We start from the raw sequence: 26,794 nt of genomic DNA, 5'->3' as shown, positions 1-26,794 counted from the left end.
TATATGAAATGTATTAAAACATTACAAATTAGCCTTTGATAAATTACAGAAGCCCTCTTACATAATTATTATTACCCAAAATATATAATAATTTAGGAGGGTAAATGGATATTTACTAGGCTTGCATAGGACAGTCTTATATAAGCTAGGCTTGGGCTTGGGACCAATCCTTGAGGGCTCGGGCCCAGGATTACTTGGGTCCAACTTTGTCCACCTCTAACCTCAAGGATCGGTTTGACCATCAAGAAAGTTTGTTCTTTTCATTGACTTTCTAGTTTCGACCCATCTTAGGGTCATATATCACATACATTTGTGGCTTACTTAAAATATTAGACTTGTAAAGTGCTTAATGAGTCTCGAGTATTAGTTAAGATGTGTATAAACTAGTTCGAACACCTCGTAAAAAACAAAAAAAAAACACAACTAATATGTTAAAAAAAGATAAGAACACGTAGAAGTATCACTTTTAACCAAGGTTTGGGCCAAAATCTTTGTTTTGCTTTGGGATTAGTGGGCCAAATTCTTGATTCTTGTACCACTTGAATTGGACCAGGGCTCTTATCTAAATGGCCCACGCCTTATGAAGTTATTTTATTCATCAGCAGTTGGACGTATTATTCTTATTGTCACTCTCAAAATAGCTGGGCGTTAACTTTGCTAGTAAGGCTGCATTTTTAACTTTTAGCCAACAAAAATAAATTAAACATAAACTTAAATGGAATAGATTATAGAATATTCGATTGGGTATGCATATTGTTATGTGGGAAATCCTGAATGGATAAATCCTTTTTTGGTATGAAGATACCTTGCCATATGGGTTCCATCATTCAAAGCCAAAGATCATTCTCTTTCTTGTTTCATTGAATTCGAGTTTATCTCTAACTCAGCTATGTAATTTTCACTATATAAACTTTATTATAATCTATTTTTGGGGGACGACAAAAATAGGTAATAGAAACCGTATTAAAAACTCTTGTAAAGACATATCACTTCTTTCAACCGTGCTTCATTGTCGATCCGTCTAGATTACCCACATAGCTCTGGTTGGTGTAAATTACTGCATGATTTTCAGAAATAATATGAACTGACTAATTGGGAAATTATTGACACTAAACCTGTAGGAGCTGCCAAATGGGAACGGCAACTAGAAAAGCCGAGGTTACGTACGTTCAAACTTCACTTATTTGACATGTATTCTGGACTTCTAAAACACGGCACTGCAGATCATCACCAAAAGTGGCACTAATTAACTCCTTAAAACGACTCATCATGTATATATCTATACGACAATAAGATTGCTTTTCTGCCTCTATTCATCATGTTTGGAAGAAATAAACCAGTTAAATCAAACGAAATTGACAGGAAGAAAACTGATCACCGCATACGTAGCCATGACAGCTCTCTCTGAACTCATCTTTTTTCAAGTTAATTAAGGAAGGAATTCAATTAATTATTTGTTAACCAATGATCATGCAAATCATTTATACACAGGAGACAAAAGTGACAGTTATAATCAACCACGTAATATTCGCCCTGATGTGTGTTACAATGTTTTTGTAATCTTATTCTTATTATATATATGTATAAATAAATTTGTCACAATTATGTCTCTTGATTCCGAATCACTGCATGCAATGGCACCCTCCATTGTTTCTTCCAACAGGGTTTTTCTGAAACTGTTGTGTTTCTTCTTGGTTTTGTTCTTTCCTGGTTTTTGTTCATCGTTGTTGCATCCTTTTGTTGCCAACTCGGTTTATGAACACCGTAACCACACCGCCATATCTGCGTTTCGTGTGCTGAACAGAAGAGTTTTGACGGAGTGTCCTGATCCCAACCCTTATCTCCAGGTTAATGTTAGCAAAAGCTCTGACCTCTCTGATGAAGAGTTTGTGACGGTGACGGTCAGTGGAGTTTTGCTTCCTGCAGAAAGTGATTGGGTTGCCATGATCTCCCCTTCTAATGCTGAGTAAGAAATTAACATATTAATTATTATTAAATTATATCCTGTGTTTGGTTAATTATTTTTGGATTAATCTAAATTAATTGCTGATTTTATCAGTGTGTCAAGTTGTCCTTTAAGCGAGGCTTTCTACTTGCAGACTGGTGACATAAGTAGCCTTCCTCTTCTCTGCCATTATCCTGTGAAGGTAACAAAATTTTCTGTCAAATTTGGATATAAAAGAGGAGTTTAATATGAGCATGAATATAGATATGCATTTGGTCTAGGGAATGTTTTATTGCTCAAAAGATAGGATTATCTCAGTGATAGATTACCTTGAAGATTACGGGAAAATGTTACACCAATATGTTTTGTTAGATTAGTGAGTATAAAATAAAATATTATCGACAGAGGCTTTTACTGAATTGCCTTTTCTTTTTAATATCATTATAAAAAATAATAATAATAATAATAATAATAATTATTTAAATAAATTCCTTTAACCCACTATATTTGAGAATTTAACCAAAACACCCCCAACAATAAAGTTTAAATTTTAACAAAATACCCTCAGTCACCCAAAACCACTGCTGACCACTGGCCACCGGCGTCAGTCACCAAAACGAAGCACGACAGGTGAGATCATGTTAGTCTTGCGCCATTTTGGCTGTTTTCGACCAAATTGAAGGCTAAAAACAACTAGATCACAGTGGATCTGGCTGTTTCCAGCCAAATTCATGCTGATTTGGCTTTTTTCGATCAGATCGAAGGCTGAAAACAACCAGATCATCATGGATCTGGTCGAAAACGGCCACAAATGGTCGATTTATTCTGGCTGTTTCCAAGCAAATCCACGACAATCTGACCGTTTTCGGCCTTTGATCTGGTCATAAACAACCAGATTGGCGCACGGTTGGCCAGATCTCGTCGATCGTGCGTCAATATGGCAACTATTTCTGGTGGCCGACGGTGGTGGCTGGCGGCCAGCAGTGGTCTTTGGTGGTTGGGGTTATTTTGTTAACTTTTAAACTTTTTGTGGCTGGAGTGTTTTAGCTAAATTCTAAAATGTAGAGGATCTAGGTTTATTGTTATTTGGTAGACATTTAAGGGCAATTGTGTCTAGAATGATATTTAATTAAGGGCAAAATGGTATAAAATTAAGATTACCCCAATAATCTTTAAAAACCACCCCCTTTGTAGGTAATCTGATTATCCCATATTTAACCCAAAGTAATCACTATTGGTATTAAAAAATTACCGAAATCTTTTATTACTTAACAACCAAACAAAGGAATGTCCGGAATTAAAGATAGATTACCAAAGTTATCTTTCCAAAGCCCTAACCAATCACACCCTAAGTAATGAATTCAGCCACGAAGCAACAATGATTCAACACATCTGACAGTGACCATGCAGATGCAGCTGTGGCATAGCTAGCCAAGGGAAAATTATATTGTATCATACGAATAGATAGAATAAGGTTGTCTATCTTTAATTTAAGCAAGATGAATGAGAAATTAATACTAACTTAATGTCAAGTTATTATCGGACGTGAACCTTATTTATATATAAAAAACTAAATCATGGAAGAAAGTATTAAATTTTCACCTAACGAATAATCGAACCTGAGACTATAGGTTAAAACTATGCAATGGCCCCTTGGTTCACCCTTACCGTCAAGCCACCTATGGGTGGGTGTCTAATCCAATTCTAATATATCGAATTTTAATTTTACTTGAGTAAATACAAATATAAAATTGAAAATTAATAATAAAAATTAAATTTAGTCTAATAAATATATGTCATAAGATCCTGATTCTTTTCGACTTTCAGTTGGTGAAGAACTAAAAAGACTGTCTTAAATGAGAGCTTTTAAAATTGCAGGCACAGTTTATGAGCAAGGATCCAGATTATCTGAGTTGCAAGAAGCAGGAATGCAAGAAATATAACAATGGCGAATGTGTGGTGACTACATGTAGTGGTTCAATAACTTTTCATGTCATTAACATCAGAACTGACATTGAATTCGTGTTCTTTGCTGCTGGATTTGAGACACCTTGCATTTTGAGTCGATCGAAACCTATCAATTTTGCGAATGCAAATAAGCCTTTATATGGACATATCTCAAGCACAGACTCTACTGGAACGTCGGTAACCAAAAGTTTAACTTATTAATTTGGTTCATTACCCAAGAATCTCTACAAGTTTCCTGAGTTCATGCTGAAAATTTTATATATATTGGAGCAGATGAGATTAACTTGGGTAAGTGGAGATAAGGAACCTCAGAAAGTTCAATATGGAGATGGAAAATCAGAGACATCACAAGTTTCTACCTTTTCACAAGATGATATGTGCAGTGAGTTCCATTTAAATTTCAATCCTTTCCACAAATAAATATCAAAGATAGAGTCTCAAAATATCTGTTCGGGTTGAGCTTGGTTCATTGATTTACCTGAAGTCTTTTTCTTTTTTCTGTGGTGCTCCATACCTTACTAGTTATTACTATCGTGTGACTGTGAATTGGATAGGTTCAACTTTAGTAAGCCCAGCCAAGGACTTTGGGTGGCATGACCCTGGTTACATTCATACAGCAGTCATGACAGGACTTGAGCCTTCAAAAACCTTTTCCTATAGTTATGGAAGGTATGGCATTTCATGTTTCATCTCTATGAATCTTCCAATTTTTTTTTTTTTGCTAAGTAAATTGTATTAAAAGAAAAAGGATTTACAAAGGCCTACAAAAAAGGTGGCCAACCTACATCGGGACATCCCTCATGTAGGGTGCAAAAATAAATAAAAGCCTAAGCTTGACACTACATAATTCTCTTGGGAGCCTATCTAAACCAACATGGGAGATAAGACCCAAGAGAAAGAATCTAGCTAAGAAATCAACAACAAGACACCATCCTCAGGACAATCCCCTGGGTTTGGCTCCAAAACACATACAATGAAACACAAAGAAGACTCAAAGCAGAGAAACAAAGAGAGTGAGGATGCACCGCAGAAAAAACTTCACAAAACAACGAGCAACTTAGTAAGTCTCTCATCGAAAGAACAACATCTCACCCGATCACATGGTCTCCAATAACAGTGGGAGTGGAATGGGTGTTTTTGAAGATGGTTCTAGGAAGTCCCCATGTATCAGCCAGCTTTCTATTTTTATAGGAAGATTATTGCTAAGTTCCATGACTTTGTCTCTCACCACACTTTTGATAGTATCGATAATAGTGCCAGAATCCTTGCACTCTCCCCCAAAGATCCTACAATTTCGCTCCCTCCAAACCCAATACACCGTAGCCCTTAGACAAAGCCTACCCAAGGTGACTTTTAGACTCTTACCTTTCCATTTCCTAGCCAAATGGGGGATGTAATCATGCAAAGGTCTAATCACATAGTCGAGGTCAGCAAGCATAAGGATTTTACTCCAAATAGATTTAGAAAAGGGGCATGCAAAAAAAAGGTGGTCAAGAGATTCCATATCCGAGTTACAAAAACAACAATGAGCATTAGTAATAGCACTATACCTCATCAACTTGTCCTTTGTAGGTAATCTCTCCTTAATAGCCATCCATGATATCATAGAGTACCTTGGAATAGCCTTTGAGAACCACACCAAGTTTCACCAATCAACTTTTTCTCTTCTTCCTCTAATCTCCTCCCAAGCCGATTTGCTAGAGAAATCCCCCAAAGGTAAAGGTTGCCAACAAAGCTTGTCCTCAACACTAGAAGGTGTGAAATTCGCAGAGTTTCTCATGTCAATAAGCGTCCAAGAATTTGCTTTTCTTCCTCTAATTGGCCACTTCCAATTACACATATCAATCACAACACTCACCTTAGCATCCTTAGTAATCCCTGTATCATAAATAATCCTATCCCCTTAGGTGCAAACAAGGGAGCCCTTTAGGTGCCATTTATCAAACCAAAGAGAAGTAGTGTTACCATTGCCAATGACATACTTAATATTCTTTCTAGCCATTTCCCTATTTTTGAGGATGTGTCTCCAAGACCATGTACAATTTTGGGGAATGTTAATGGCCCAAATGCTTCCATTTCTCAAAAGATGAATTCGGACCCAAGAGACCCAATTTCAACTATGGAAGAATTAGATAATTAAAATAGTGAATCATACAATGTATAGTAGCCTGACAATAAGTAGCAGAACTTGCGACATTTGATCATAGTTAGTTTCTTTTCTCTGACTAGTAAATCTGTTGGCTTGCTCTGAGTTTGCAAGAAATGCACCCGTGTTGATTAGAAAGCTTTTTACTCAAAGTTTTCAATTTAATTCAGTGATTCAGTTGGTTGGAGTGATAGAATCCAATTCCAGACTCCCCCTGCCGGAGGATCTGATGAACTCAAATTTCTTGCATTTGGTGACATGGGAAAGGCTCCTCGTGATGCTTCTGTAGAACACTACATTCAGGTACCATAAATTCGATTATACTAAATTCAAACTCAGTGATTATTTGAGGTAACCCAGTAATTTGAATTCTATGACAAGTATAGCCAGGATCACTGTCGGTGATCAAAGCCATGGCCAGTGAAGTAGAGGATGGCAATGTAGATTCCATCTTCCACATTGGTGATATAAGCTATGCAACAGGCTTCTTAGTTGAATGGGATTTCTTCCTCAACCTTATAAGCCCCTTGGCTGCTCGGGTTTCTTACATGACTGCAATTGGAAACCATGAAAGGTAATTTTCTTGTTCTCGCTACACAGTATCAACAAATGAACAAAAAAGGTTTTTATGCATGATTTTGATTCTCTTGTTCAGGGATTACACGGGGACAGGGTCAGTGTATGTTACTCCAGACTCCGGTGGAGAATGTGGAATTCCTTATGAAACTTATTTTCAGATGCCAACCGCAGCCAAGGACAAGCCATGGTATTCCATAGAACAAGCAAGTGTTCACTTCACAGTAATATCTACTGAGCATGATTGGTCACAAAATTCTGAACAGGTAATCTAATTTGTTATTCTGATTTACAATGGAAGGTTTTTCTATAATCTAGAACCTTGCTGATTTCACAATGGTTTAACCAGTATGATTGGATGAAAAAAGATATGGCTTCGGTTGATCGATCGAAAACCCCCTGGTTAATTTTTACTGGGTAAGTTAACTGAGGTCTACTTAACAATTAGTTTCATTAACAGCTTTATGCCAGTAATGCTTAAAGACCAGCCAATTTGCTTTAGGTGTTACTGAATACAGTTAAGTACAAATTTGTGAAATGCAGGCACAGGCCAATGTATAGTTCTACAGGATCTGGCGTTGATAAGAACTTTCTTGATGCTGTGGAGCCATTACTGCTGGATAACAAGGTGAGCCTCTGTGGCTTGAATACTGAGATCAAATAAGGCTCTGTTTTCTTGCTCTTAAAAAATTCCATGACTAGCATTAATTAATGAGGGAAATGTGAATATGAACTAGGTCGATTTGGTTCTGTTTGGCCATGTTCATAACTATGAGAGAACCTGCTCAGTTTATCAAAGTAAATGCCTGGCAATGCCTACAAAAGATGAGGGGATAGACACATACGATCACAGCAACTACAGTGCACCAGTTCAAGCTGTTATTGGCATGGCTGGGTTCAGCTTGGACAAGTTCCCTGACACTGTAAGTGTTAAATATATCATATATCTATTCATAGTAGAAATTCCTAGATAAAACGAGACCTAACCTATGAACGAAATAGAGACTAATACGAAACCAAGATAACAGTAAACACACAAATCACAAACAGTAAAGAGAAAGAAGAAATACATGCGATTTACCCTGATTGACCCAATTAACAGGTTACATCCAACTAAGTCAATATTATTGCAATACTGCCTCACCTCTTTCGTTTATAATGAATGAATTTGCTCTATTATTTACTATCACTTATTACAAGAAAAAAATATATTTATATACTAAGTTTAAAAGACTAAAATCTAATATTACAAGTATTCATATTTAACAGGACCTTTAAATGCACCTGCGTGACCCATTAATGCTGAAATGGTCCACAACTCTAACACTCAATTCATTCATTGGATAGTACATATGCATCTGACCCATTAAAGACTTTTCCATATACATATTTATTTTGCTATTTTTCTTTATGGATTTTGTCATTCTGTTATCCATTAACAGGCTGATAGCTGGAGTCTGTCAAGAATTTCCAAATTTGGGTACTTAAGAGGACATGCAACGAAGGAAGAAATGAAATTAGAGGTCAGTCGGCTGGTGCACACAGTCTACTCAATTCACAATTATTTTCAATATAGCACAATATAATAAACAATGTTAATGTGTATGTTATTCTTATTAATGTTTGATTTTTTGCAGTTTGTGAATTCGGATACCAGTAAAGTTGAAGACAGCTTCCGCATCACCAGGAAGCAAAACAGATATTTAAAATGACAGACTGAATTAATCATAATCTCTCTTGTATATGCAGTGTTTATGAAAAGAACAAAAGAGATATAAATTTCAATTTTTTATATCATGTACAGTGGATAATATTTCTTTAATGGAAACGTAAAGAAAAAGAAAGTGGCAGACAGTTATTCAGTTAGGAACCACTCTTTAGCAATACGCCAAGAAACCATAATCCCCCACGTAATGAAATGGACTTGGGCATGGAGATAAGCCATAAATATGAAATCAAAAACACATGGTTTGGAGAAGATATTGCTATAATTATTTACTTCTTTAATGCCGAAATTTTCTCAAACATAATCTCATTAATCTCTATACATAAACCAAACAAATCTTAAGCCGCAACACAATCAAAACCGACGACCCACCAATCTCTCAACTTTGTTTTGTCTGTATCCTGGACATGTGTGGAAGAATTAGCCTTTGTTCCTTCTTCCCTCCAATGAAGCCTTTGAAATTCTCTTTCCTTTTGTTTGTTTTTATTTTTTTCTTTTTTGGTTGTTCTTGGTCACTGCCGCTGGATTCTTTGATCGTCAACTCAACAATTCAACACCGGAATTACACAGCAATATCAAAGTTTAGAGTAGTGAATAGAAGAGCTTTATTGGATTGTCCTGTCAAGAACCCTTTTCTCCGTATTAATGTTAGTTCAGGTTCCAATATGCTTTCTGATGAAGAATTTGTCACAGTAACTGTTAGTGGCGTTTTGCGTCCGTCCAAGGGTCACTGGGTTGCCATGATCTCACCTTCTCATTCTGAGTAAGAATCGTATTTTATGAAAAGTTTTCGGTATATAATCTGCAACAATTAAGATGATACACAACGACGTGATTGGACAGAGGAACATACAAACTATCAAACAAGCTTTTTTCTAATTTCATTAGTTTGATTTGTTGCAGTGTTGCAGGATGTCTCTTGAATGGTTTTCTTTATGCACAAACTGGTGATCTTAGCAATCTTCCTCTTCTATGCCATTATCCCGTTAAGGTAATGCAATTAAACTTGATATCATTAAAGAAACACATTCACTGTTTTGCATGCAGTACATTTCCTTTATTGCATGATATTGATTAAGAAATTAATTTAAAACAGTTTAAGCATGTGAAAATTACGTTAATGTTCATAGAAATTGATTAGACAGAAAGAGAGCAACGTTTTGTGGAAGAGAAATTAGGTGACTTTAATGAAATAACTAAAGAGAGTTTGGAAGAAAATAAATTATAAACCGGACGCAGATGGGGTTACGTCTGTGTCCTGTAAAATCAATATTATTGTAATGTTTCTTCACTTCTCTCATTACAATGAATTTATTTATATACTAAGTCTATGAAGAGAAACCTTAAACTACTAGGATTCCTATTCTTAAGCCAAACTCTATTAGGAGTTGTATTCTTTAAAGAATTCTACAGCGGTTATTCATGGTATTAACTCAAACTCTATTAGGAGTTGTATTCTTTGAAGAATTCTACCGTGGTTATTCATGGTATTAACCCAAACTGCTTATGATTTCCAAGGACGCTGTCCTATGTATATATGATTTAAGATGGAAGTGACATTGCCCATACGCTGTGCCTAATATTCATAAATTTATGCTGGCTAGTAGAATATTATGGAGGAACATTATCTTTAGTCTACTTTTATGTTTTATTTGACGTGTAAATGTAGGTTTCATTTAGAGTATACACAACATGTTAAATGTAACAGATTGATTGATGGAATTTTGTTAGCCCACCAAGCCTTCATTCCACATGTTTATTACTGTTTATGAATGTATGTTAGCTGAACGTATCAGTAATATATTACATAATAGGAGGAGTATCCAAAAATGGTGAAACGACATGTCACCTCATATATATGATATATCTATGTTCCATGAATGTTATAGTTAAAAGGAATAGAAAAAGTGGTAAAAAAATTAATATGAGTTTGGATATATGCAGGCACAGTGGATGAGCAATGATCCAGATTATCTAAGTTGCAAGAAGAAGGAATGCATGAAATATAACAATGAAGGGACATGTGAGATTAGTGGTTGCAGTGGTGCAATAACATTTCATGTCATTAACATCAGAACTGACATTGAATTTGTGTTGTTTGCCGGTGGCTTCGATATACCTTGCATTTTGAGTAGAACTTCTCCTCTCAGTTTCGCTGATCCTAAAGCCCCTTTACATGGACATCTCTCCACCATTGATTCCACCGGAACGTCGGTAAGCAGCCACGCATTTATACTGTATTTGTGTTAATATTCTTAAAAACTTCTCACATGCGGACGTACTGATTTATATATTTAACATACAATCTATCAATTTATAGTGAAAATGCTGAAAAAGCTATGTACTATCATGGATGACTGTTTTCAAAATCTGCAGATAAAATTAAGATGGGTTAGTGGGGATAAAGAACCTCAACAAGTAGAATACGGAGATGGAAAAACACTGACATCACAAGTTTCTACATTTACACAAGATAATATGTGTAGTGAGTTCCTCGATTAGTCTTGCCATATAATATTGCCACTGTTTTCTACTATTTTTCCATAACTTGATTCAAAGTTTTGCCTGCCTCATCATAGAGAAATGTATGCATTCTTTATTTATGAACTCATTACTAGCCACCAATCCATTTTGCCAATTAAAGAGAATGTGGTTGTTGTGAAATTGATATATAGGCTCCGTTTTGCCAAGTCCAGCCAAGGATTTTGGGTGGCATGATCCTGGATTTATTCATTCAGCAGTCATGACAGGGCTTCAGCCTTCATCTACCTTCTCCTACAGATATGGAAGGTAATACATATTCTGAATATTATTAATTAATTCTAGAGCTCATGAATGGAGCAATGATCCGTTTGTTGATGATGCAGTAAATCAGTTGGTTGGAGTAAGCAAATCAAGTTCCGGACTCCACCTGCTGGAGGATCAAATGAACTCAAGTTTCTTGCATATGGTGATATGGGAAAAGCTCCTCGTGATGCTTCTACTGAACACTACATACAGGTTGGTTTTAGAGTTGGTTTTAGAGTTGGTTGTTGGCAGTAGTTAAAAGTTCTGTTAATCCGCATTTTCAGTCCGGACTTAAGGTCTTTATCCGAGAAATTTTAATTAGATGAAATGCACATATAGCCAGGATCTCTCTCAGTGATAAAAGCCATGGCTGAAGAAATAGATAATGGCAATGTAGACTCGATCTTCCACATTGGAGACATAAGCTATGCAACAGGCTTCTTGGTGGAATGGGACTATTTCCTCCATCTCATAAGCCCTGTGGCTTCAAGAGTTCCTTACATGACTGCAATTGGAAACCATGAGAGGTATCTTTAATTGTTCTATTACTGAAGAATATTCAATTTGCAAATTCCTTAAATTATGATCTTTGTTGTCCCAAACATTTTTCAGGGATTACATAGACTCAGGATCAGTGTACATTACTCCTGATTCAGGCGGAGAATGTGGAGTTCCTTATGAGACATATTTTCCAATGCCAACTCCAGAAAAGGATAAGCCATGGTATTCCATTGAACAAGGTCCTGTTCACTTCACAGTGATATCAACTGAGCATGATTGGTCACTCAATTCTGAACAGGTACTCAAATTTAATATACACAATCACTACTTCTCTCATCTATTATTATTGAGTTTTTACACTCATTCATGGAAGTGCAACACCATATTGCTTCAGTATCAATGGATGAAAAAGGATATGGCTTCGGTCGATCGATCAAAAACCCCCTGGTTAATTTTTACAGGGTAAGTAGGTCGGATTTTACATTACACAGCTGATTTTAGTTTTCAATGAACAGTAGTTAAGTGAAACATTTGCAAAATGCAGGCACAGGCCAATGTATTCTTCTTCTGGTGGACTGCTGAATGTGGATAAGTTCTTTGTTCATGAGGTGGAACCATTACTTCTTCAAAGCAAGGTCAGCTTTTTATATCCAGCAGTATTTTACTTTCATCAAATATTTGCTTTGTTTGATTGCTGATAGTATTATTTGGTAAAATGAAACAGGTTGATCTGGTGCTCTTCGGCCATGTTCATAATTATGAGAGAACCTGCTCAGTTTTTCAAAGTATTTGCCTCGCCATGCCTACAAAAGATGCAAACGGGACAGACACATACGATCATAGTAATTACAAAGCACCAGTACAAGCTGTAATTGGCATGGCAGGCTTCAAATTGGACAAGTTCACAAACAATGTAATTACATTTCTTTCTTCCCACTCCCATTCCCATTTCCCATACATTCATCATATATGAAATTTTAGCTCCTTTTATTGATAAAGGTGATCTTGTTATTTTATATGTTCATTGACAGGAGATCTGGAGTTTGTCAAGGATATCGAAATTCGGGTACCTAAGAGGTCATGCTACAAAGGAAGAGATGAAATTAGAGGTCTGTACTGATAACTGTTATTTCTAAGATTTTCCTCTTATTTGACTTCACCCTACTGATTTTCTTCACTGTTGCAGTTTGTAGATGCAGAAACAAGAAAAGTTGGAGATAGTTTCCGAATTATTAAGAGATAAATTAAATAGATAGATGAATATACAGATAAAAAGTGGAAGAGATGGGATTTACAGGAACTCCATCCATAGACATCATGTAATCTCTCTGTTAATACTCAATAAATTATAATGCAAATTTTATGTCAGACCTTGGAGGATTAAAAATTTATGAATCCTAAAATTTTTAGCATACGGAAAAAGGGTTACTGACTAATCGCTGGGTTTGCTTCTTGCATTTTGTTGAACCAACTACTAGTCACCAACCTTTAATTCGCACATTACAAAATTCAAAATATCTGTACCATAAAATGATTATATAAAATTAGTAATAACATACAAGAGTAAACGACAATTTCCCATCCAAGGTTTGGCCAAACGACACTGAAAAGTTTCAAAAACGACACTTTTTCACCTATCGTTAAGATCTGTTAATAAAATTTGTTAACTGACATAGTATAAATAGTGTAAAGATAAAAATACGCTTCTCTCTTCTTCTCTTTTCTTCTTTCTCCTTCGCCACCTCGTTTGAATTGTCATTGTTTAGTCTCGACTTGTTCTGATTTGGGTTTGCTTTGAATTTTTGTTTGTTTTTAATTTTTTTTTAATTAGAAATTTATAAGTGATGGTTCAAGATTGTGCTGTTACTTAAGTGAATTTGTTTATGAGAAATGATGCTATAGAGGATTATGAATGGTTTTTGCAGTTTGTAAGATTGTTTGGTAACTAGTTTTTGACTTATAATGATGTTCTTTTAAATTAGATTCTAGTCCAATGTTGAGAAATGGGGAGACTGGGGATTGGGTTGGTACATTTGAAGGACATAAAAGCACAATGTGGAGATGTTGCCTGGATAATAATGTGCTTTAAATGCGGCATCTGGCTCTGCAGATTTTAGTGTGTAAGTGCGACCCGATCCGAATTGCACCTGGCCGAGTGCGATTCCAACCATATCAAGCCAATCGTATCAGATCTGGGTGTTATTAGTGGTGGCGTTGGTGTTGGAGGAGGAGAGAAAGAGGAGGAGAAAAAGAGAGGAGAAGAAATAAGAAAAGTGAAGAAGAAGAAAAGAGGAGCAGAGAGGTGTCGGAAGAGAAGAAGAATAGAGAAGGGTATTTTTGTCTTTAAGTGTTTATACTATGTCAGTTAACCGATTTTACTAACAGATCTTAACGATGAGTGGGAAAATATCATTTTGAAACTTTTCGAATGGAAAAGTGTAATTCAGCCAAACCTTAGGTGGGAAAATGTCGTTCACTCAACATACAATATTAAAGACGCGAATCCAAGTAAAAGGGTTGAACTCAATTATACAGTTAAAATAAGTTATATCGATTGCTGTAATTACCATATGCACATTTTTTGTAAAACATGGCCAGTTTTGAACTAGTGGAATACATACAAAAATTGCTGCTCCACGTCAAATGCTCTGCAAAAGTACATATACAAAGCTATCCATCTTCTTGCCACTGAACGTCAAGCATCCATAACAAAGATGCAGATGGCTTTTGCTCCTGCAAAAATCGAGCTTCATGACCTGCAACTTGGTTTTTTGGCCGTAGGAGACCCACAGTAGTCAATTGCCCCAAACCAACTGGAAAATATTCCTACTGGCAGCTGCACTGACCACATTGTTACTCTTCTGCATAAGCATCTCCTCTTGTGCGCGAACATCACCTTCCTTTTGGGATGATGCAAATAATTGACCGGAGTATGTATATAAGAATAAGAATATCAAGACAGAGAAAAAAAAGGTGGTTTCTGATAAGGAAATAAGGACTCACAAGAAGAGAGTAAGCACGAGCGAGAGATAGTAGAGTTGGGTACAAATCCAGAGCAGCTATGGCAATATCCTCCGTTACTTGTGGAACCTACACTCATTATTTTCAAAAGTTAGCATGCGAATTTTTGTACCAATTGTCAAAAGAATACCATGATTATAATAATCCAGGGTCGTGGATACGTCAACCGAAGTCTGCATCCAGGGTGTAAAACGACATATTCACCAATAAATTCAAATCTTGTACTTTTGAAACCAATAATATACTAGTAAGCCCGGTAACAAAGAAAAGAACAAATTCAGAGTAGATTAGAATGCAAGGACAGTAACAATTAATAATAATTCTAGAGTTAAAAGTGAAAAAGTTTTTCCCTTGCTTGTATGCAGCCATAAGTGGACAATTCAAGCTCAATGCTTGTTTTATAAGCATGAGGACAAAAGTTCTCATTAAGTCCGAGCTCCTTTGTTAAATAAGAGGGCCATAACAAATGGTTAATTCAACTTCATAAGTTTTAACACTGCAATAGAATAGGCATGAGTCTACCCTTCTTACAAGAACAGTCATTACCTGCATAAGCTGAGTGGCAAATACATCACTGACTGTCATTTTATCCAGGTCTTGGCATCTTTTGATAAATTCATTGAAAGTAGGACAGATCCCAGCGCACTTAAGCTGGTCATCAGGTAGCTCTAATTTATAAAATTGAGTTATTGATTGCGTAAGATATCCATACTTCCTCAGTGTATCAGCTAAACCACTAGTTCTCTGAACATCAAATCCTTCCAAGATCTCTGTCGTAAAACAACTGCATCTCATATGATATGAATACTATTAAAGTTGGATGATGTTCAATTTAAAAAATATGGCAGCCAAAATAAACAGTGATATTGAAAAATGGGCTTTAAAAAATCCCAAGACTCTAGATTGAAAAGCATTGACAACAGCTTAAACATAACAATCAAAGACAAGCGTACACAATTAACAACTTCCAGCTAGTAACCAAAAAGTACATAACTGCAGATTTTGGAACTATTAGTAGCTCAGTAAGATGCAAGCCAATGTAAAAGCATTGCAAATTGAAAGCTGTCTTTAAATAAAATACGATACATTTTTCTTGATATTTGTTGCATCCCAGCGACTAAACAAATTAACATCAGCTGATATCTACATGCAGGGAAGATGGAGAGAAACAAGATTCCAAAAGGCTTCTGTAGGTCATTATCATCTAGAAAAATTACATTCAATAGCGTTACTACACCTTCCAAAAGTATTGCAGGGGAATCTATCAAAAATACCATAAACAACAATTGCACACATAATGTAATATTTCAACTCACTATAGACAACAACAAAAAAATTATCAAAAGAAACTTACGCTGTTTTGATGCTTTCAGAGGCTTCAGAAAAATTTGGGTCACCTTCCACAAGGTATATCAGCTTATTAAGTCCACATCTCTTACATGCAATTTAACACACAAAAATGAAACATCATGATTACATAATACAGTACAAAGAATTAATAAGTAGAAGATGAATTATGACAAAATAATTGCAACATTAGTATAGATTTAGCTAATAATTCCTATAAGATGACAATATGGCTTGATGCTCTGATTAAAATGACAAAGGACATATAATAACTCCAGAAATTAGAAACAACGAAAGAAATGATTGAGTTATTTGAATAAGAATCAGTACCAGGAGCCTCAGTTTCTGATCCCTATAGCGATTATCCCTGATTGAAGAGCACAAATCATCAACTTTCTTCCTCTCAACAATAAAATCCAGAACATACTCAGTGTCAAATTGTTTATGACGAGCAATCCAGATTCCGTCACCTACTGGTAGCCGCCTAACCTGAATAGTAATCATGTAAAATAACATTGATTATATCATGTGGATACCAGAAGATGACAGAACATTCAGAATTCCACCTAACTGATTATTAAACAAAGATCAAGAAAAAACCGGGCTATGATATAATGAGGCCTACTATAAGAATAAGCCAAATACATACAACAATGACATTGGTACCAAAGTGCGGCCCAAACCAATCAATCTCTAGACATTAAGCTTCCAAAAAGTACAGCAGTGTTCATTTATAAACTATGCAAATTATTTTCATTTTTCATGCCTTGAAAAATGTAAGATTTTTTATCATTTACAATTTTCCACAACCTCAAATTGAAAACAAGAGAGAAAACAGGGGTTGCAGATTGAATGGGAAGCATCTCTTCCAAATAAAGTAATAAAAAATTCTTTTTATATTCTCTCGCCTCTCTCATAAAAGAAAAACTTTGCTTCAAATCAATATTTTTATCAAGCAATTGCAAAATGGAAATAAAAGATTGACATATTTGAGACGAGCTCTTTGAGACGAACAGAATAAAGTGGTACTTTGAAGGGGTTTTAATCGGTTGTATAGGTGATAACTTTCATATTTTTCATTTCTTTTTTTGCGTTTTCAGACAAACATGCAGAACGTGTTTTTATTTTTCACGTTTTCAAATACAAACAGACATACCGAACGCGTTTTCACTTTTCGCATTTTCCCATCATTTTCAATATTCTCAAAAATACAAAAAACATAAACATAAAGTTTATAAAAGAATGCACCCTACATTATCCATCATGATGCAATAAAGTTTTCAGGATAAACAATACACAGAAGACTCATAAGACCTTACCTCTATTCGGATCTTGAATTGAGAGCAAATATTTTCAATTATTCTTGTGGAACGAGACCTATAAACCAGAAAGTATATTCATTGATCAAAATTGTAATTTGTGGCAAACATCAGCAAGAAATAACTAAAAGTGCAATTTCCTACATATTGCAGGAGCATGATAACATCTCCTCCATAAACTTCTGTAATCAATTTTCACTACTTAAACTTCCTTATTTTATTATTTGAACATAAAATCATGTAAAATAGCTTTGAGTTATAAATTAAGAAAAGGATTTTTCAAATTTATTATTTCTACAATCTATCCATTAATAAATTGATAAATACTCAATTCCAGTCTTAAGAGATAATCACAAAAAATAAACTATTAATAAAAGAAAAATGAATTCTTGCAACCCAAGAATAAGTAATTAGTTCTAGCAAAGCAAGAATTGTATTCAACAGCACAGCAGATATCCTCCACTGCCTTCTCAAAAAGTTGTGTAGGAAGAGCTGAAGTAAGAAGTTACTAACCCTTGAGTGGCAAATTGCTCTCGATCATCTAAGATTAAGATTACTTCATATGCATCCTCAAATCTTTCCCCAAAACTCAGAGGTGGCATACTTAAAACGTTCATATTTGTTAGCAGACCATCTATCTGAGAATTCTGCCCGCAATAATCCTAATAAATTCAGTTGAATAATCAACACTGCTATAGATAATTCATAAATTTATTCATACAAACAAATGATCAAACTATTTCCCTGGACTCAACTGAGCTCAACAAAACATCAATTCCAACTGCTTGGAGTTCAAAATATTTTGACCATTTCTTAAAAAAAATATCAACAATATTGCAAAAAGAATACATGCAAACATTGCTCATGAAAGAAGATCATCCTCTAATTATACCATGCCATGTGTCCAATCACAATGCTTAAATAACCATCATATATTCCTGTGACATATATGCAAGATTTTCACAATGCACAATGTAGTACTCATTGAAGTCACCAATATGCACACATACAAAAGAGGAGCAAGCTTTCAAGGTAAACATTTTTGGCGCAGATTCAGCAGATAAATTGTGCATATTTCCACCATCACAAGCAGAATCAATCTGAGTACTTTGACTTCTAACAACATCTTCTCGACCTGGCATGAAAAAGAGTTCATTTAGAGGAAAATGTTCAGATTTCTAACAAGAGCAAATGGATAACTTCAATTTCATTAACATTCAACATATTAAGCCCATTACTGTTTGTGAATGCACAAGTTGTTGATGCTACATGGCGATCTTCTCTTAAATTCTGAGGATTCGGATGCAAACCATACACTTGATCTTCTCGCAGACGACATAAAACTGCAGGCCATAGTGATGAGATTTCCTTGAGTGGGGAAGTTTTGTGTTCTTCATCAAAAGCATGAAGCACTTGTTCCTTGGAATACCCCATGCGTGTAAACTGCCCAGAGAGAAATCTAAATCAGACAAACTTCAACATAAGAAAGAGGAAGAAAAGGGGACAACTGTTACATCCATGAAACATAGTACCAAGATTGGACAGAAATGACACCTAGGCATCATGAGCTATAAATTTTTCATCAGTGAACAAAAATTATGATGCTGCAAATGAAAAACAAACTAATCTAAGTTGGTGCCCAGACTGAAAAAATGTGGGTTGGCAGACCANAAGTTTATAAAAGAATGCACCCTACATTATCCATCATGATGCAATAAAGTTTTCAGGATAAACAATACACAGAAGACTCATAAGACCTTACCTCTATTCGGATCTTGAATTGAGAGCAAATATTTTCAATTATTCTTGTGGAACGAGACCTATAAACCAGAAAGTATATTCATTGATCAAAATTGTAATTTGTGGCAAACATCAGCAAGAAATAACTAAAAGTGCAATTTCCTACATATTGCAGGAGCATGATAACATCTCCTCCATAAACTTCTGTAATCAATTTTGACTACTTAAACTTCCTTATTTTATTATTTGAACATAAAATCATGTAAAATAGCTTTGAGTTATAATTAAGAAAAGGATTTTTCAAATTTATTATTTCTACAATCTATCCATTAATAAATTGATAAATACTCAATTCCAGTCTTAAGAGATAATCACAAAAAATAAACTATTAATAAAAGAAAAATGAATTCTTGCAACCCAAGAATAAGTAATTAGTTCTTGCAAAGCAAGAATTGTATTCAACAGCACAGCAGATATCCTCCACTGCCTTCTCAAAAAGTTGTGTAGGAAGAGCTGAAGTAAGAAGTTACTAACCCTTGAGTGGCAAATTGCTCTCGATCATCTAAGATTAAGATTACTTCATATGCATCCTCAAATCTTTCCCCAAAACTCAGAGGTGGCATACTTAAAACGTTCATATTTGTTTGCAGACCATCTATCTGAGAATTCTGCCCGCAATAATCCTAATAAATTCAGTTGAATAATCAACACTGCTATAGATAATTCATAAATTTATTCATACAAACAAATGATCAAACTATTTCCCTGGACTCAACTGAGCTCAACAAAACATCAATTCCAACTGCTTGGAGTTCAAAATATTTTGACCATTTCTTAAAAAAAATATCAACAATATTGCAAAAAGAATACATGCAAACATTGCTCATGAAAGAAGATCGTCCTCTAATTATACCATGCCATGTGTCCAATCACAATGCTTAAATAACCATCATATATTCCTGCGACATATATGCAAGATTTTCACAATGCACAATGTAGTACTCATTGAAGTCACCAATATGCACACATACAAAAGAGGAGCAAGCTTTCAAGGTAAAGATTTTTGGCGCAGATTCAGCAGATAAATTGTGCATATTTCCACCATCACAAGCAGAATCAATCTGAGTACTTTGACTTCTAACAACATCTTCTCGACCTGGCATGAAAAAGAGTTCATTTAGAGGAAAATGTTCAGATTTCTAACAAGAGCAAATGGATAACTTCAATTTCATTAACATTCAACATATTAAGCCCATTACTGTTTGTGAATGCACAAGTTGTTGATGCTACATGGCGATCTTCTCTTAAATTCTGAGGATTCGGATGCAAACCATGCACTTGATCTTCTCGCAGACGACATAAAACTGCAGGCCAGAGTGATGAGATTTCCTTGAGTGGGGAAGTTTTGTGTTCTTCATCAAAAGCATGAAGCACTTGTTCCTTGGAATACCCCATGCGTGTAAACTGCCCAGAGAGAAATCTAAATCAGACAAACTTCAACATAAGAAAGAGGAAGAAAAGGGGACAACTGTTACATCCATGAAACATAATACCAAGATTGGACAGAAATGACACCTAGGCATCATGAGCTATAAATTTTTCATCAGTGAACAAAAATTATGATGCTGCAAATGAAAAACAAACTAATCTAAGTTGGTGCCCAGACTGAAAAAATGTGGGTTGGCAGACCATGTTATAATTATAAGAACTAGTTGGAAAAAAACCCTCTCAAGAGATGGGTTGGCAGAACATGTTATAATTATAAGAACTAGTTGGAAACAAACCCTCTCAAGAGATGCATGTGGAACATCTACTGATTTGTTCAGCCAACTCAAACTGACAGATTGCAATGTCACCTCTTCAGAAGAATCTGAGTGAGCAAACTCCAGATCTGGTGCCTTGCATGCATCCAGATGAGAATCCCGTTCAACTAGCAAGATATCCGTGGAATCTGTCAAACCAGATCTCGTGAGACATTCACGTGCTGCATCATGCCCTTCCTGAGTCAGCATGTACCTAAAGAAACACAGAGGCTCATTCTTTCATATGGAAGACATCGACTACAATTTTTCAAGCATTCAACTTTAACCAAATAAACCAACTCCACTCTCAAGACTATAATACACTCAAGACTATAATCAAATTTAAACGTCAACTTTCTAGCTTAAAAACATTTGAACTTCACGTAAGTAGAGAATGACTCACACATCTAGTGATAACAGCCAGGAAACTATCATGAAAGTAATTTCCATATTACCAAAAATATGCAAAATGGTAACCTTAAGATTCAATCATAAATAAGGTCGGCAGGAAACCCATTCAAACAATAGAAAATGAGTTATTTGAATTGGTTGGATATAGTCAAAAAAGAATTATAATGATTTTCTGAAATCCAATTGCCAATCAATAATTCCATTAACCAAATTGCTCTATCAACCCAATTAACATGTTATTTCTTCTCACTTTAAAGGAATTACAACAAACCCAAACAAATACACCCAAGGCTGATGTCATCTGTTACTAAAATCACTATAAAGACTGAATTCTTTCATTATTTTCTTTGAATACCCAAACACTGAAACTCTACTAATTCAAGTTTAACAATCTCAATAAAAGTGACACAGTGAAGATGAAGAAGACTTACTTTGCTGGGCAACTCGATTTCACAACTAGTCCTTTGGTTATCAAGGTTTTCATGCAACTCCATCCACTATACCAGTCCCTCGGAGAACTTCCAAATTGCCCAGGAATCCCCTTTCCCTTCTCTGGCCTAAGTACATATAAATGCAGTTTCACGAATATCAATTTACCTCCATATCCACTTTGACCAATGGAGGATCAAACTAAGAAATCAAATGAATTAACATACATAATTGGCACCCGAGAAAGACCACTTGCTTCAGCTGCATCAATAAGATCCTGTTTACGCATAAATTCATTCCCATTTGCAGTACCCCTTACAAAAAAATTATTTCAGTACACAGTTCATCCCAGTTGGGCAAAAAGCGTGCAACAAAGGAAAACGATATGCAGTTCACCTGTGTAAGGTAATCAACAATGCATATGCCACAGAATTCCTTTGCGGCACATAACGTTTGGTTCCTTTATTCTTAGTTGCTTTACTTGTTTTACCTAAATGATCAAAATGAGAATTGAATAAGAAGATCAACATGTAAAACTCCATAAGAATAACTATAGCAAAAGACATAGTAGCTTACCCTTTTCAGTCAACTCTTCTGGTTCAGAACTAACAGAACCAGCATCAAAGAATCCTTGCACAAGCTTCAGAATCCACTTTCCCACACCCCTATACCACAAATAATTCAAGCAGAAGTTAATATAAAAACTCCAGATTATTTCGACACATAAACAAGTCAAAACTCAACTCAACTTCAGCATCTCTCCATTTCCCACGCTTTTAAGGAAACCAATCAGAATAATACATTACCACACAATAACAAGATCACAACATTCTACAGTAAATCCTAACCCGCATAGTCTTATCTCCCCAATCTTCATTCTCACGTATATCAACCAACACAAACAGAAACAATTTTGGACGCAAAAGTACTTGATTCAAGTCTTTGAGACTTCAATTGAGCATTTTATATTTTCCCCTTCAATTGAGCATTGCTACTTGTAACTAAAACATAGCTAATAGTACGCTTCAGTTGAACATTTAAAAAAAAAAAAAAAAAAAAAAAAAAATCAAAAGAACGCATACTTGAGTTGAGACAAGTCCTTAAGAGTCTTGATGTGATTCTTTGCATTGCACACATTGTTATACGCCTTAAACAGAGTCATATCCATATTCTCGGATAATCCTTTCGGCTTCTCCGCCATTTCTTGCCACTTCTGAAACATGTAACTCGCCAACCCTTCATTTTCTGGGCACACTACGCGCCTCATTAAAATCTCGTAATGGTTTGTGATTGATCAGATGTTAGTTAGGGATTTTGAATAGCGGTTTGAGAGAGTGAAAGAGTGTAAAATCGCGCCAGGTACTTCCTGTGGATTTAAAATTGTGACCAACCCTGAAGGCCTGAACCCTGTTACGAACTTTGGAGCCTTCAGCTCTTTTTTTAGCCTGGGCCCAATATTCTAGGCCCATCAATGTTGCTCATCCAAACCGGCACTGTTAATTGGCCCAATTCTGTGATTCTCCACCGACCTAATCCTAACGGTCCAATTACCGTCATTGTCTCCACCGTCCAAATTGACCAATGCTATTATTACTTTTGGGCAAATTTCCTCCTCAGAAACTGAGGAGGATTGCGCTTTATTTATAGGCAAATACAATGGTAGAAGGGTCAAGGCTACGTTTGGTTTGGGTAGTTTTAGAATAATCTTTTGAAAAAAGTTAAATTTGATAGGTATTATAATGTAGAATTTTAAAAATTAATCTAAATATTCCCTATATTTATATATTTACTAAACAGCCCTAAATAAAATGTTCAAAATTAACAATCCACCCCCAAGAACACAGACAGTCGACCACCACCGTCAGAGGATGGCTGGAGTTGCCGTATTGGCTTATAACCGACACGATATTACCGGTCGTACGCTGATATGGCCTTTTCCGACCAGATCCACCTTGGATCTAGCCGTAAAAAGCCAGATCTGCGACTAGATCTGGCCATTAACTGCCAGATCTGGCCGCATTTGGTGGTCAACGATGGTCAAAGATACGGCCGTCATTGATGGTCAACGACGACCATATCTTGGCCGTTGTTGACAATTGTCTAAGGCCAAAGATCTGGCCGTTGACAGCCAAATCTTTGGCCATAGATCTGGCCTTTTCCTGCCAGATCCAATGTGGATCTGACCGGAAAATGCTACATTGGCGATTAACGGAAGTTGAATAATTTAGAAAACTATTTTCAAAATAGGTGAAATAAAGTTAACTTTTTTGGGAAAACTATAAAAGTTTTCCCAATATGTGAACCAAACGAAGCCCAAAAGTCTTTCACAAAATAGAAAAACATAAACACCCTTGGGTAGCTAGGTGGGCCAATAGATACTCTTGGACCTATAACTTAATAGGTCTTGAGTTCAATTATCTCTCGATTATTAATAGAGGTAATCACTTAAGGGTTTATCCGATCATTAACTTCAGAGTCTCTAAGGATTAATTGAGGTGCACGAAAACTGGCTCGGCCATCCTTGATCACAAAAAAAAAAAAAAAACATATACCCAGCATGACAACATGGGCAAAGTTGTATGACATTGTTGATTTTCTATCTGGATGCAAGCCTGTCTCTAAGACTTAAAAGAAAACTATTCACAGAACCCATAAAACTCTATATATATTTGTTTCAGTTGGTAAAACAATATCACGTATTGATATGATAGTATGAAACTTAATTGTGTCTAAACCACAACACGATACGGTACCTAACTCAGTAAGTCATATAGTATGCGTTTGGTTTAATATTTTTATCCCTATTCTGGATCCTATTTTTCAAATCGCGTTTGGTACAATATTCTCAAAATATTACCCTATTTTTTTTAATTACATTTTAACCCCATAAGGTTATTAATTTCACTAAATACCCCCTGAAAAAAAAGTTTAAAATTAACAAAAACACCCCCATCAACCCAACTTGTCAGATTCCGGCAACCACCGTCGGTGATAGCCGGAATCTGTACAACGGCCAAACTTCCGACCAGAAATGGCCGGAAGTTCACCGCTGTGGCCTTTTCCGGCCAGATCCACAACGGATCTGGCCGGAAAAGGCCAGATCTGGCCGTCAGCGACGGCCAAAGAAATGGCCGTCGTTGACGGTCAACGACGGCCAAATCTTGGCCGTCGTCGATCGAAAACGACGGCCACATCTTTGGCCGTCGCTGACGGCCAAAGATGGCCGTCGTTTGGCCTTTTCCGGCCGTCGACGGCCAAAACAAACCATAGATCTGGCCTTTTCCGGCCAGATCTACCATGGATCTAGCCGGAAAAGGCCATAACGATGTGTTACGGCACAGATCCGACAAGTCTGTGCCGTAACGAAATTTTTCGGTCAGATTCCGGCGGTGGTGGCCGGAATCTGACACTGCAGTGGTGGGGGTGTTTTTGTCATTTTACATGTTAGGGTCTTTAGTTAAATTAGTAAACCTAAGGGCTTTTTTATAAATTTTTAAAATTTACCTCGTAATACTCCCATATCCAATAACCCAATACTACCCTTAAAATCCTATCCAAAATACTAAACCAAACGCACCCATAGCTATTATTACTGTTAAATGGCCATTTTGTCAAACATAAAAGCTTTTAAGAAAATATTTGTAAAGACTAATTATGTTATACATACAAACTTTATCTTATAAATTTGTAACCTAAATTGATTGATGTAGTATGGTCATATAAAATATAAATAATTAATTGCATTGTCCCACTTCTGGAAGGTCGTATTTCAATTCGTTTGGTGGTCCATTTGTGGTGTTCTCTTCAAGCGATGACATTTAACATGAAAATGGTCAGCATTTTATGTATGTATACACACGCCTTATTAAATACTTAAAAAAAATTATCCACACACACCAAACCCACCTACTATTCGAAGGAATTAATAATTGTGTTAATATTTTGTCATTTTTATGTCTATCTTATAATTTTAGTGGTGTAATCGCAATAAAATAAACTAATAGGACCTGAAAAGTAAAAGAGCAGGATAAAGAGGGTTATAATGAGACGGTTTTATTAACTCTTTCTCTCATGAGACGGTTTTATTAACTCTTTCTCTCATTTGAGTTGTGAATAAAATGGACTAAATGTGCTCAATTTATAGTCTCATAAAACCAATTATCTGATAACAAATTATAATTTATATGTCTTCAAGTGGACTTGCATGTATCATATGTCAAATTGGTGGAAGTCCACCGCTTACAATAGTCTATACCTTTATTTTCTCTATAACCAAAACCCGTCTTTATTCTCTTAATTTAATTAAGAGTTTATAATTAATTCTATTGAATAAAATTTTCCCCCAAAATATGAGAAATATAGTAATGTATCCTTCGTCGTTAGGTTTTATCTCATCTAACTAACACATTCACATTAAACACGAAACGTTAACCAGAAGGGATAAAATGTTCTTTTAGATATTGGAGGGGGGGAATTGTTAGTTGATGAAACCTATGGGGGAAATGGAAGAAAGTCTTTAATTAATTGCATGCTTGACATTCTTCCAATGATCATACATCTTTTAACTAATTAATTAATTAGTGTTTCCTTTGTTCTTGTTGTAACCGGCTACTTTAGTTTACAGGAAAAGCATTCAAATCTGTAATTAAAAAACTGTAGTAATAAAATAATCACCATCCAAGCTGGTGGTCTATAAAGTAATGTTAACTTAAGCTTCAAGGTGGACAAACACCCTCCAAGTTTATTAGTGAAGATAATTAGTGATTAAGTTAAGTGAGGTCTCCTGTTTAGAAGGTTGGCAGATTATTTATGAAAGGACAAAATATTCTGACAGTAGAAAGTACTTTAATTTTGGCATTATTTAGGGAGAGGTTGAAATGGCTGGAAACAAAGATTTGGTTGTAAGCAATATATTATCTATTTCAATGGATTCAAAGTGGAAGCCTAAGAACATACCTCTAATCATAGTAATAAAATTCCAAGTAACATGAGAGACGCTTGTCAATTGGGATTAATTCTAGTCTATTCAAGACCTTATTTCATGTATCGATGGAGAATCCACAGACTTTCTTGTAG

The 26,794-nt window shown here is 35.6% G+C and overlaps 3 protein-coding genes across 4 annotated transcripts; 2 read left to right on the top strand and 1 right to left on the bottom strand.

The window, feature by feature from the left end:
* Positions 1-1,631: 1,631 nt before the first annotated feature.
* LOC116143514 (probable inactive purple acid phosphatase 27) lies at positions 1,632-8,347 on the top strand. The gene is made up of 13 exons (XM_031428958.1): positions 1,632-1,966; positions 2,060-2,147; positions 3,824-4,090; positions 4,187-4,295; positions 4,468-4,582; positions 6,230-6,362; positions 6,446-6,633; positions 6,715-6,901; positions 6,985-7,052; positions 7,179-7,263; positions 7,373-7,558; positions 8,078-8,158; positions 8,273-8,347. Exons 1-13 carry the CDS (start codon positions 1,635-1,637, stop codon positions 8,345-8,347), a joined length of 1,914 nt encoding a protein of 637 aa, XP_031284818.1. The 5' UTR covers positions 1,632-1,634.
* A 421-nt stretch (positions 8,348-8,768) lies between these two features.
* On the top strand, positions 8,769-13,011 carry LOC116143513 (probable inactive purple acid phosphatase 27). Its single transcript, XM_031428957.1, has 13 exons — positions 8,769-9,124; positions 9,265-9,352; positions 10,306-10,575; positions 10,738-10,846; positions 11,037-11,151; positions 11,229-11,361; positions 11,488-11,675; positions 11,761-11,947; positions 12,044-12,111; positions 12,194-12,284; positions 12,374-12,562; positions 12,681-12,758; positions 12,836-13,011. The coding sequence occupies exons 1-13, from the start codon at positions 8,769-8,771 to the stop codon at positions 12,890-12,892; spliced, it is 1,929 nt and encodes a 642-aa protein (XP_031284817.1). The 3' UTR covers positions 12,893-13,011.
* Positions 13,012-14,165: 1,154 nt separating this feature from the next.
* Positions 14,166-23,084, bottom strand: LOC116143551 (crossover junction endonuclease MUS81). Of its 2 annotated transcripts, XM_031429001.1 has the most exons (14): positions 22,801-23,083; positions 22,295-22,383; positions 22,115-22,208; positions 21,946-22,032; positions 21,721-21,846; positions 20,861-21,092; positions 20,336-20,540; positions 20,108-20,232; positions 19,611-19,735; positions 19,099-19,156; positions 16,348-16,506; positions 16,025-16,104; positions 14,653-15,454; positions 14,166-14,549 (listed from the first exon to the last, which is right to left on the bottom strand). In XM_031429001.1, the coding sequence occupies exons 1-13, from the start codon at positions 22,983-22,985 to the stop codon at positions 15,115-15,117; spliced, it is 1,905 nt and encodes a 634-aa protein (XP_031284861.1). In that variant the 5' UTR covers positions 22,986-23,083; the 3' UTR covers positions 14,166-14,549; positions 14,653-15,114. The 2 variants fall into 2 exon arrangements, with proteins under 2 accessions (XP_031284861.1, XP_031284862.1); XM_031429002.1 differs by lacking the exons at positions 14,166-14,549; positions 14,653-15,454 and adding an exon at positions 15,795-15,874 and having other exon boundaries at positions 22,801-23,084.
* Positions 23,085-26,794: the final 3,710 nt, after the last annotated feature.

The sequence above is a fragment of the Pistacia vera genome, unplaced genomic scaffold (assembly GCF_008641045.1).
Source record: "Pistacia vera cultivar Batoury unplaced genomic scaffold, PisVer_v2 Contig430, whole genome shotgun sequence".
In the NCBI taxonomy this organism is placed as follows: Eukaryota; Viridiplantae; Streptophyta; class Magnoliopsida; order Sapindales; family Anacardiaceae; genus Pistacia; species Pistacia vera.
Note: the sequence above shows the minus strand (reverse complement) of the source record. Positions and strands in the feature narration are given on the sequence as shown.